This window comes from Chelonia mydas, chromosome 5 (genome assembly GCF_015237465.2).
Source record: "Chelonia mydas isolate rCheMyd1 chromosome 5, rCheMyd1.pri.v2, whole genome shotgun sequence".
Classification (NCBI taxonomy): domain Eukaryota; kingdom Metazoa; phylum Chordata; order Testudines; family Cheloniidae; genus Chelonia; species Chelonia mydas.
Genome location: NC_051245.2, coordinates 4,204,226 through 4,216,790, shown reverse-complemented (window position 1 = coordinate 4,216,790; position 12,565 = coordinate 4,204,226). Strand labels below are relative to the sequence as shown.

Here is a 12,565-nt window from a genome sequence, read left to right as displayed (position 1 = left end):
TTGCAGGGCCCATCACCCACGCCCTGCATGCTCCACACTAGGCGGGGGTGACTGATTTTGCTTGTGTGTTACATGGCTCCTCTTGGAGGTCTCTCTGGTGTGTGCATGCCATTGTAGTGACAGCACTGCATTATCTGGGTCTTTTTATATAAACGTAGCCTCTCGTGAGTGGGGACTTTAGCAGTGTGGGCAAGTGTGCATGGAAGTGAGCCTAGGAGTTAGCCTATGGATGGTCTGAGTAGGGGTGCGTGTGGGTGTCTACATTCATGCACACATGTGCACTTTCATGCCGACAGGACCTCTGTGTGTGTGTGTCTGCAGATGTGTGTGATCATCTCCATGTGTGAGAGACAGCGTGCTCGCTGGGATACAGCATGTATGAGTGCAGCGATTGCTGCTGCTGTTGTGAGTTAACTGAAGGAGCCTGTAAAACCAGAAACAGGCTATTAGCAATCCATTAGGGCAGAGTATCCAGTTCCAGCCTAGGTAATCCATTAGAGGAACATCTGAGCGCATTAGGAGAGCTCGCTGGAGGCCAGGACGGGGCCATAAAACAGAGGAGGAAACCATGCTAATCTGGCTTGAATTACCAACTTAAAAGCAGGAGAAAAATAAAGGATACCCTAAATATTGAATGTTTTATATTTAGGAGACAAAATGTGAGGTTCTGCCAAGAGGGGAGAATAAAAAAACTTGTTTCGTCTGCAAATACATCCCATCACTCCCTCCTGGCAGCCGAAAAGGAGCAGCCCAGCTTTCCAATCCCCTGGCTCTCTGGGGTGAGCTCATCAGGGCGGGCAAGAAGGGAGAACTGATTGCCACCCATCATGAAATTAACTCTACCTTTGATGGGCCTGTCAGCTTAGAGTGCTGGGGAAGGGACGTGTCCCCATGGAACCCCGCCTTTCGGGAGGCTAGCTCGGGCCCCGCCCCTTCTGCCCGATGCCCCGCCTTTACCCCACCCATTCCATCCCCCCTCACAAGCTGGAGCACCAAGCCCCCACTGCAGCTGGAGGAGCCCCAGCCGAGCTGCTCCAAACACCAGCCCGCTCGCCTCAGCTGTCCAGAGCTCTGGGCAGCCGGCTGATCCACCCCAGCTGCACCGGCCAGCCCAAGCCATTCCTGGCTGCTGGCCGGCCCGTGCGCCCACTGGCCCGAGGTGCCCCAGGTCTCCAGCCAGCCTAAGCCCCAAGCTCCGGGCCGCTGGCACAAGCTGAGCCCCCGCTGGCTTCAGGGGAGAGGCGGAGCAAAGGTGGGGCCTTGGGGCAGAACATGGGTGGGGCCACGGCCTGGGATTGGGGAGGTTTAGCCTCCTCATGCCTATTATACCCGCTGCTCATGTGTGTCCCAGCTCTGTCTTAAGTGCTGCAATGTGCCACGCGTCCACCACACATAACAGCACGCACAGACTCCCGTGTTTCGGTCGAGGGGCAGCCTGGGGCTCCTTCTTTTAGCACACTGGTAATACTTCACATGCTTAGAGGATTGAGTTCAACCTCACAGCAGTCTGGGGGTGAGGGATGAGATAGCAGCAGAAAGCAGCCTGGCTTGAGTCACATCTCAGGCTGAGGGCACAGGGTTGGCAATTCGGGAGCGCCGCCGGCCCCAATCTCACTACTTGTGTAAACTAAGCAATTTGGATATGAAGTCACTCAGGTTCTAATGCGGAGTCACTCAGGTTCTCATACCTGCTTTAACTCCATCCTGTCCCTGCCCTGTGGCTAGAGACCTTCACTTGTTGCTACATGAAACATAATAAGAAAAGGAGTACTTGTGGCACCTTAGAGACTAACCAATTTATTTGAGCATGAGCTTTCGTGAGCTACAGCTCACTTCATCGGATGCAACGATGTAGCTCACGAAAGCTCATGCTCAAATAAATTGGTTAGTCTCTAAGGTGCCACAAGTCCTCCTTTTCTTTTTGCGAATACAGACTAACACGGCTGTTACAATAAAACATAATGTTAGCCTTTAAATTCCGGCAGCACAGGCCCCAGCCACACAGTGCTGTAACCAGCCCCTCCTCTATCTGCCCATCCAGGATGCTGGGTATCAGGGGGGCCTCAGGGCAGATTGAGGGCGAATCCTTGGAGCCCTGCACTGGAGAAGGCCCCATAGCGATCCGGAGGTGGGACACAGCTAATTGCTGGTGGCCAGCTGGCTGAGTGGGGAGCAGCCAGCAGCTGACCGTCACCAGTTGCCAGGATGCTTCCAAGGGGGGGGGCCACGTCTGAGCCAGCCCCTCCTCTCTTCAGATGTGTGGGACAAGGGTAGGTCTCTGGCCTGTACGAGGAGGGTGAGATCCCATTGGGAAGGCCCTGACCTGCTGCATAACCTGAACTGAGTCAGCAGCTCCCTGCGTCTGACTCTCCCCATCTGTAAAATGGGCACTTGGACACTTTGGGCGGCGCTCTGGGGCCTGGGGGTGAAAAGCGCCCACGACGCAGCCAGTCCGTTCCCGCTGATGCCTCTGGGGCAGCATTTTAGAGCGGTCTGTGCAAATCACCCCAGCACAGCAAAGCCTGAGGCCAAACTCTGTGCGCAAAGCCGGCAGTAGGGGAAGGAGCCCTTTGCTCTCGGGCGGCCATCGGACCCACTTCAGGGGGAGGGGGAATTGCTTTTGCTGCCAACAAATGACGCACGCACGCAGAGTCTGAATGCATGTTCCTGTCTGCTGCCAGTCGCTCCAGCGGCCCTCTTGCGACCTGCCGCTCAGCCCGCAGTCCAGGCGGCACTTGCAGTTCTGCTGCTGTGTGCCCGGAGGCTGCTGCCCCCCAGGAATCCCTCTCTTCACCCTGGGAACGTTTAATGAGTTGGCCCGCTCCCATCTCCACCTCGGCACATCCCTGCACCCTGCTGGGTGACAGCCCCGGGGCACAAAGCAAGGCTGGGTGGGGGATGCAACCTACGTAGGCGGCAGGAAGAAGTTCCATTAGCCGACTCCTGTGTATGCAAGGGGTTTAACATGAGGCATGGGGGTAAGTGCGTGTGGGGCAGGGGGAAGATGAAGAAGGGGCCAAGAATGGTGGGGTTGGGCATACGTACCAGCATATGGTTTCATTGCTTCTTGTGGCTGCTGGCAAAGTTCCATCTTTCTCCACCTGGCCTCCTTTTTATTAACCTGCCGGGACACTTTGTGATGGACGTTCCCGCGGTCAGCAGTCAGGTCGTGTATAATGGCCTTGCCATGTGGGGAGCTGAGCGCAGGAGGGCTCCTTGTGCTTGCACCGATAGCTCGTTGCACCCCTGTGTCAGCCAAACAGCCTGTCAGGGCAGCTTGGAGACCCGCATGGCTTGGGATGCACCTCCCCTTCCCGGAATATGCCCTAGTCCAGTGTACTGGTCCCTAGACTCCCATAGGGAGGGGAAGGGCTCAGGCCACCTGGGAAAGATACAGTATGCAGAGAAGGGACCTGTCTGTGACACTTTACACTCATTAACCATTTCCATGCCAGTCAACACCTGCTCGTCCCCTTCAGGCTGTGGGCAGAGGAACGGCCTCTCATTCGGTGCCCAGCTACCCTTCTCGGCAAATGAAACCTCAGAGCCTCTTGTTCAACTGCTGCACAGCACCCGGCCGAACTGGTCACAGTGCGAGTGACATCCCGGCACGGTACCAGGAGCTCAGGGCCGCCTCTTGCCTGTCATCAGTGCAGGCTTGGCACATGTGGTGGCCTCATCTCAGACACGCTGGTCGCTGGCCAGCAGTGTGCCAGGACTGGCATAACAGGACTTGCTGCTGGTCAGGATTAAGATGCATTGGCAGAGCTGTGTGGGTGGGACTGTGGTGCATTGACAAAGCTGTGGCGGGGGTGGGAGGAGGGGATGCCCAGGGCTCTGTGTGTATGTGGGGGTATCCCTGGACTGGACTGGCAGGGAGGCAGGGTGTGGGTTGGGACTGTGGTGGATATGCAAAGCTGTGTGTGTGTTGGGGGGAGCCCAGGGCTGGACTGGCAGGAAGTGCTGCAGCTGTGAATTCAAGTGGCTTGAAAGAGCTGTGTAGGGAATCTTGCATGGCCCTGCAGTGCTACCCCCGTCTGACTTTAAAGAGCTGATTGAATTAATCACTGCAAATAATTCACCTGATGAATAGCGGCATTTTCATTCAGCTTATTCACAAATCGTATTTTTCATTCTCCAGCTGGCTTGACAGACAGTCTAATAATGAGCCCAGGACCTTCGTCGGCAAATGTTGGCTGTCAGTCACTGAGCAAATTATTCCCAAACACACTTTTGCATTATTTGACCCGCTCCAGCGACTGGTGTCACGTCACTCACAATTAGGTTCTGGGTTTTTTTAAATATATAAACAAACAATACAGAAGAATGATGCAGCCACAGCATGAGTGATGGCAGAGAGGGAAAAAGCCCGGAACATCAGCAGTTCTGGATCAGGCACCTTGGTTCTTAAAACAGGAATGCCAAGCCATGCAATATGGAGCAAAGGATTGTTTTCATCTACATCTCCACTCCCAGATGCAATGGGGAATCATCTCCAGATTGCAGCGATGAATCACATTGGGGTGTTACACTGGGGACTGACTGTTTCTTGGGGCTTGTATTTTTACTGAGAATTCTCATCTAACATATTGAGATAGTCCCACTCGCCTTGGTATTTGAGCACCATACAGTTTTTAATGAGTTTAGCCTCATGGGCCCCCTGTGAAGTACAGGGTGTGCTTATCCCCATTGTGGCACACAGAGAGGTTAAGTGACTTGCCTAATGTCACACAGGAAGTCGGTGGCGGAGCAGGGTTTCCCACATCTGAGGCTAGCATCCCTAGCCACGGGACCATTCTTCCGCTCTTAACATAGTTTCAAATGCCAGCAATCATATTTAACAGACTCCAGGAGGCTGAAAAACTGCCAAGTCCCCTTTTCTCTTGAGGCACAGCATAAAACGACCGGCACTCAGGCACACAATCAGACCGAGCGGGCAGGCCTATCTTGAGAGCTCATAGTGAGACAGACATAGCCACCCTGACCCAAGGAGCTGTAGGCAGCAGGATTGCTGCTGTCACTGGTGTGGACAGGCAGGTTACTCCCATCCCAAAACAAGACAGATGAAAGATCATCTGATTGCTCATGTCATTCCTGCAAGGAGCCAAAAGAACAGAGCTGGTCAGAAAAGCACTGTCTGCAATTGTTTTGTTTGAAACTTCCCCTGGGTCTTCTGATTTTTGGCCAAGTGAAACCAAATTTTGCATTTCAAACACAAATTTTTTGTTTGTTTATGAAAGTGTTCAAAAACCTAAAAAACCATATTTTTATTTGTAGGTTTTATTTGTCAGGCTCCCCTCCCCTCTTCACCCCCCTGCTTTCCAGTGGGAAAATGGGTGGGGTAAAGAGAAAGAAAAGGGGACAAAAATTCCCCCCCAAAGCCAAGAATTTCTTGATTTTCAAAAAAAGAAACAAAAATTTCAATTGGGAACAAAACTACACATTTTCACCTGGTCAAAAAATAAGAAAACACCTAAGGACCCAAAAATTTGACACAGAAATTTTCTTTGCCTTCAAAAGATCTTTTTTCATCAAAAAAGCCCGTGTGACAAAGAAACATGGACCAGCTCTACAAACGTATCTGAAATGCAGGTCTACCACCAAGCTGTTGGTCTCGCTCTGTTTGCCAGTGAGCTAATAATCTCCCCATCACACAGCCCACCACCAAACATCGCCCTAATTGGGATTATAGTCAGCCAGTCTCAGAAGAGAAGACAAAGGTTGAACGGACTGTGGAGACTCACAAATGCTGTTACCCGTGCTATCCCAGGTCTTCTAGCTAACAGTGGACTTCTGTCCTAAGAGCCTCACTGACAACTTTCTTTAAAAAACAAAAACAAGAAATAAAAGTAAAACTACGATAACGTCAAGGCACAGGTGGAGTCCCTGACAATACAATGTGTTCTGGCACAAGGTATTTTTTATCTCTGGTTTGGAGTCTAACATGGCAGAGCGCATTTAAATGCGGTGACATTTACACTTCAAATGGCTCTTACGTCTCAGCAGGCAAGCTTTATGTAGAACATATGTATGGAAAATAGAGACTGGCCCCATATTACAATGCAGAGTGGGGGAGTGGTTTGAAGGTGGAATGGGGACTTGAAAGGGACGCCAGCTCTTGGTTGCGTTTGCTGGGCCTGACATGAAGGAAAGAATCAAATGTGCGTTTTCTGCAAGCTGGTTACCAGGCAGTAACCGCGCCTTTGCAGCAATAAAGCCCCTTCCCGTTCCCGAGCACCTCCTGTCCGAGGTCCTTCCCAAGCCATAGGCCCATTCTGAGGCATTTAGTGTCCCCCTTAACTCCACTCACTTCACAGCAGGTAAGGAGGGGCTGCAGGCTTGGGCCTCACAACCCAACAACCCCCTAGCCTTCCCTCCACCACCTGGCCCTCAGTGAAGGCGATTGAGAGGTCACTCACATGTTGCCACTGGTCAAGGATGAGGGGGCGATACCTCAAGAAGAATTTGAGCGGAAAGGACTCGGGGTCAGGCCAAGAGGAAGGGTTCTGCCACCTCACTTCGAGCCTCCGGGGGTTGTTGGATACTGGCTTGGCCACCACGTTCTCTGGAGGGTCCGGCTTTACTGGAATAATACAGAAAGGTCTTTTTACACCTTATACTCTTAGTCCATTCTCATGCTATTTCACAAGACAGGGCTGGGGTAGCTCTACTCCAGGTACAAACACACCGCAGGTAACTTCCTCCCATGGTACATTTTGCCACTCACAAAATATCAGCTAGATGTGCAACATGGCCACGTAGCTTCTAGACTCCGCCTTATACTTTGTGGCTATGTTGCAATATGTTTTATGAAGCATACAGTAAATATGTGGAATAGCAGATGCTTTTCCCTGTACAGATTAGAAGCAACAGGTACTACATTGAGGAGGATCATACAGACAGATAGATGTACAGGGGTGATAGAGAGACAGACAGACAGACATTGTACTTGAGGACTAGGTGAGATGAGGTGACTGGTAATGAGTTATAGACACTTGTATGGTACACTTCTAAGCCGTCTGTGCTCAATCCTGACCCCAAACCATCACTTTCAAGGGGATGACCCAGGAGGTCCCTTCCAGTCTGACATCCTATGTTCCTATGAAATCAAAGGGCCAAAGCTGGTGCTCGTTACTCAGCCGAGCTGACTTCAAGGAGTGTTTGGCCTGAATAAGAACGGAGTAAAAGCCTCAGAATTTGGTCTTTGACTTTGATGAAGATTTAGGCTTCAGAAGGACTGAGAACATAGGATTCAACCCAGGTCAGTTACTGACTCTTCATGATCACCCAGAGCACAAGTCCCTTCTGTTTTACCTTCTTCCCCCAACTTTCAGCCTCTTCCCCTTTGGCTCTAGTTTGGGATATTGGAATATTTGCTCACCTACTTCAGAGGCGTTTTGAGTGAGGAGTAATTAGCTGAGGTTTGTAAAGTGCTTTGAAGCTGAAGACGTATTAGGGTATCGATAGCGAATCAATCATTACTATACTTAGAGACAGGCCATTTTCTTCTTGGGGAATGGGGCGGTGTCCCACCAAGCACTGTTGAACTGAACTCCCAACTTCTAAAACTTTTAATTTGCTTTAGCAAGTCTATGAAAGGCCAAGGTCAGTGTGAGGGCATTAGTGTGCTGCACTATTTCATGTTAAGAACATAACATAAGAACGGCCACACTGGGTCAGACCAAAGGTCCATCTAGCCCAGGATCCTGTCTTCTGACAGTGGCCAGTGCCAGGTGCCCCAGAGAGAATGAACAGAACCGGTCATCATCAAGTGATCCATCCCCTTTTGCCCATTCCCAGCTTCTGGCAAACAGAGTCTAGGGACACCATCACTGCCCATCCTGGCTAATAACCATTGATGAACCTGTCCTCCATGAACTTATCTAGTTCTTTTTTGAACCCTGCTATGGTCTTGGCCTTCACAACATCCTCTGGCAAGGAGTTCCACAGGTTGACTGTGCGTTGTATGAAGAAATACTTCCTTTTATTTGTTTTGAACCTGCTGCCTATGTTCTGTGGTAATTAACAACGTGTTAATTATTGAACAGGTGAGAAGCCCAGAAGTTGCAGGGCGCCTAAACCTAGCTGTGTGTTCTGTCTCCCCATTCATGCTTATACTCTCCTGGGGAGCTGGTTAGATAGATATGCCCCAGAACCTGGCAGCCGGACACATCCAGATTGCAAAATAAACCCTGCCTGAGAAAGCTGTGTGCTCCTGTCTGTGCACCAGTGTGGGCCCTTCCAAACCAAACAGGTGAGCGAATCCCTCCGGTTCTGCTCTCAGCTCAAGGGCAGTGATGCCAGAACAATTCATTGGGCTACACGATCTCTTTCCCTCACTGCAGCATCGCAAACAGGCACCAGCCGTCTATAGCTGCACGGAGATGGAGCAGGGTGGGAGGTGGTTCGACAACGCACTTTCACAATGGGAGAGCAATTCTATCGTCTCCGGGTAAGTGGGGACTGGCCCAGAGCCCACTGACGCCAATACAAAGATGGCCTCTGACTCCACTGGGCTTTGCCTCAGTCTCAGGGAGCAAGCCTGTGCAGGAGGTATCATCACACCAATTTTGGAGATGGCTTCCTGGCCTGTGGTACACAAGAGGCCAGGCCAATAATGGCCATCTGGCCTTCAGTATCTGCAGATGACATGACTTCCACCACCACTCTGAATACACCCCCTGGCCAATCATCTCCATGGCAACTGACTGGCCAGGTGACGATCAGTGACTAGGATTCACAAATTGGGACTCAGCAGCAGAGGGACACCTGGCGCCGAGGACCCTGTTCAACCAGAGCCTCCTCAGCCTCTCTCAGTCCCAGATCCTCTCTCTGCGGGCGTCTGATGAACAGCGGGCCTCATGCAGCTATGCCCTCTGAGCCCCAGGATCCCAGGGGAGCTGCTGAGGTGACGGGCTCCCTCCAACCCCATGCAGTACTGGGGTTCAGGCTCGGGAGGGGACCTCCCTTTCTGCTCCGTCTCTGCCATGCTCACGACCCTGCTAGCCGACAGTCCGGTGCCTCCCTAGCCTGGAACTGGAGAGGGAGCCCCTCGCTCCAGGGCGCTGGAAGTTTAGTATGAGGGAGGATGGGGCTTTCAGGGTAGCTCTTGGCCATGCAGCACTCCGCCAGAGGGGCGGAGGACCCCATGGGAATCCTCGAGGCTTTTGAATAAAACTCAAGCTGAGTGTAACGTGTCTGTCTGTCTCGTCTCCAGCAGCCTCTGGAGGAGTCCACCACCCTAGCCCTGGCTGCTGCTGGACAGTTCCACAATCTGCAGCCTGGTTCTCTCTGTCGACAGGAAGAAGCTTGGACAGGATGAGCCTAGGTTTGTAACTAGAGTGCCCTGGCTTCCTCTGGATGCCTCCAACGGTTACTCCTCTGCTTCCTACCACAGGACTTTGGCCAGTGGTGATTCCTGTGGACAATGGTACAACCACACACAAAAGGCGGGTGGCCAAAGGACTCACAAGGCCAATAGATCATGCCCTTTATCCAAAAGTGTTATGGAGGAGTCACCGGGTGGCGCTGTTATACGCAGTCTTTTTCTGAGTTCTTTTTCTGAGCATGCAAGTGCTGTTCAGCCTTTGAAGTCATGCTGCTTGTTGTTAGTTTTGTGATGTGATTACTTTTGGGTGGGAGCTGTAGCCAGCAGCAAGGGAGTTCAGTCTCTGCTCTCTAACTAGAGTCAGTTCTTGGGGGGCTGAGATTCCTGGAAGAAGGGGTTGCCTGTGGGCTGCTTGTGACCACCACTGTTCCAGGACTGGTGAATATAATGTAAATAAATGAAGTTACACTAAGAAATTACCCAGACTCCTCATCTAACCGTCCCGCAAGGCCCAGATATCTGCTACTGCTGGGTAGAGGGACAGCAGCAGCATAAGATACCTGTCTAGTTAATGAGCAACTTCTGTACTGTGATTGTTGTTATTATCTGCTGGGCCCTGGCAATGTGCATGGTGCTGTACTGGACACGACACAGAGACAGCCCCTGCCCTGAGGTGCTTGCGACATAGCTGCGAAGGCAGGATGCATTGGGGAACCCAGGGGAAGGAAGAACTGGGGGCTGGTTATTCTTTGCGCGGCGAGTTCCCGTCCAGCAGGCCCAGCAGGAGGCGTGAGTGGGAAGGAGTGCCTCGAGTGCAGGAGGGCGGTACCTGAGCGAGCAGGGATGGGGAGGGCCTTTGATGCAGAGAGGATGGCGGGGGACCAGTCATGGGAACGGCAGACAGAGACACAGGGGATCTTGAGCCTGCATCCTTGAGCCACAGCTTCCCTCTCCCGTCGCTTCACCCATCTTGCCTGCCGCTGCATCAATTCACTGGCTGCCTCTTAAACTTCTGATCCCAGCGTTCCAGGCCCCACATCGCTCGGCCGACACCTCAGGCCCCGTCTCCTTTGATGGCGCCCCCGCCACAACGCCAGCTTCGACACCTGTTCAGCCCCTTCTCTCACCAGCGTCCTCCCTCCCTCCCGGATGGAGCGCCCTGCCTCAACCCGCCACCTCCCTCGCCTCCCCTGGAACCTCACTGCTGCTGTCCTGCCTACGAGCCGCGAAGGGGGGGGTCGGGGAGAGGAAAAGATGAGGTCACGAGGCAGATGTGCACATGCCTGGGAGAATGACTGACCGATCCCAGCAGGGGCACCTCCTGCGCTCCCCTTATCTCTCTGTTCAGCACGTCACATGTTGCATCGTGTCAGGTTCGGGGGGGGTTAGACAATGGGCTTGGCCTGTCTGGCCGACAGCTGGAAAGACGCGATCCTACGGGCCTGATGCTGCCAGGTGCTGAGCATCCTCAACTCCCCCATGACTTTCCTTATAAGGTTTTATCCACTGGGGAGGAGGTGGGGTGTTATAGCCAGGTGACGTGTGCAAATGCATGTGCTTTTTGGGGGTCACTTTTGAGGCACAATCACCCCATTTGGTAGCAGGCCAGCTGGGGAGGGGGGACAATTATTATCAGGCCTGATTTCCCTCTGGTGGCTTTGCCTTTTATCAACAAGCAGCAGGGGGAGGATTTGTCGGGTCTGTGCAGTCCTGAGCTACTCCAGATGGCTGTGTAATTCCTTCTCTTGCTTTGAATCCCGGGGCCTGGGGTGGACATCGGCTTCCATTAAAAGGGCCTTTGAGTCCAAACACATACGGAAAAGTATAAATCCAGCCTGGCTCTGTGGACTTTGTGGATTTGGTTTGCAAAACAAAAATCTGTGTTGCTGAACGAATGCAGATGATTTCAAAATCCAGCTTAACATCAAGTCTGCGAGGAGCCTTGGGGATGAAAGGCGCTGGGCTGGGTGAATGTGAGATATTGCGACAGGGGAAACTTTCAAACCCTCCAACTTAAATCCATTCACTTTGCAGGTGTTTCTCCTTTGCTGTGTTTGCTAAGGACCCAAACACTCAGGGCCAAACTCTCTCCCAGTGTCATGCTCTGAGCCAAATCCTGCTGTCATTTGTAAAGCCAGAGTAGCTTCGTCAAATAGACAGGGAAGGACTCGGATACTGGGGTGAAGATCGGTGCACATGTGCTTCAAATGGGCTGACAGCTGGATACGTGACCCCTTGGGTTTACGCCAGTGTAACTGAGGGCAGACTATGGCCCCAGATGTCAGTGAAGCTGCACCAGGGATGGGCTTGGCTCTTTGTGGATGGAACGAGAGTCCCAGTGTAAGAACAAATACCAAAATAGTATCAGTGGGTGGAACAAATCCATCCATTTTGTCAGAGATTTGGTTACGAGCCATTCGCATGTGGAGCAGCCCTTTGAACTAAACTTTTTTCCCAAGCAAAATGGAGGTATAAAATGAAAGTTATACTGGGATAAGGTAAAGTGTGAATTTAAAGTGAGATAGTTCTACTGGTGTAACTCTCTGAGGACACTCATTCTCGTATAAGATAATGTTGCTTGGGAAGTGGTTTAAGACAGAAAAAAGCTACTTTTACACTGGAGATTTCTGGGAGAGAATCTTCTGGCTCTGAGCAGCAGCAGACTCAGTCCTTGAGTGGGTCTGCACGTTTGTGGTCAGCAGACAGTCTGCAAACGGCGCTCCAGTGTGTTTAGAAAACAGTGCTCCCAACCCTGAGGTCCTTGTTCGGTTCTCCCCGAATCAGTGGGAGTTTTGCCTGAATAAGGATTGCTTAAAAATGGAGTCAGGCTCTCAGGATTTGTGTGAAGAACAACAGCATCCCCAATCTGCAAAATGGTGTGACAAACTGGGCTGTTTCTGCCATGTTCTCATCACAGATTTTCAGGTCAGAAAGGACCATTGTGATCATCCTGTATAGCACAGGTCACAGAACCTCACCCAGTGGTTTCTGCTTTGAGCCTAGCAGCTTGTGGTCAAACTGAAGAATATCCTCAGCTCACTGACTCTTCCCAGCTCTGGTTGTCTAGGCGCCTGTGTGTCACCTCGCTAACACCAGAATATACGTTCATTCTGATTGTGCACTGAGGGGCCAGCTAGTTTCACGGAACATTTGTATCCTGGTCTCAGTGAGAGATGGTTCAGGGAGAAGAAATTATTCAGCTAGTGGGAGTTTTACCTTTGTTTCCAGTGGGACCAG

General features: G+C 51.8%; 1 protein-coding gene across 9 annotated transcripts in view; it reads right to left on the bottom strand.

Annotated features, from left to right (window-relative positions):
- Positions 1 to 12,565, bottom strand: part of CNTFR (ciliary neurotrophic factor receptor) — a 457,782-nt gene that overhangs the window by 38,500 nt on the left and 406,717 nt on the right. For all 9 annotated transcript variants that reach the window (XM_037902783.2, XM_037902782.2, XM_037902781.2 and 6 more), the window contains one exon: positions 6,420 to 6,583. In XM_037902783.2, coding sequence (XP_037758711.1) covers positions 6,420 to 6,583 — 164 coding nt within the window. The remainder of the gene's footprint in view (positions 1 to 6,419; positions 6,584 to 12,565) is intronic.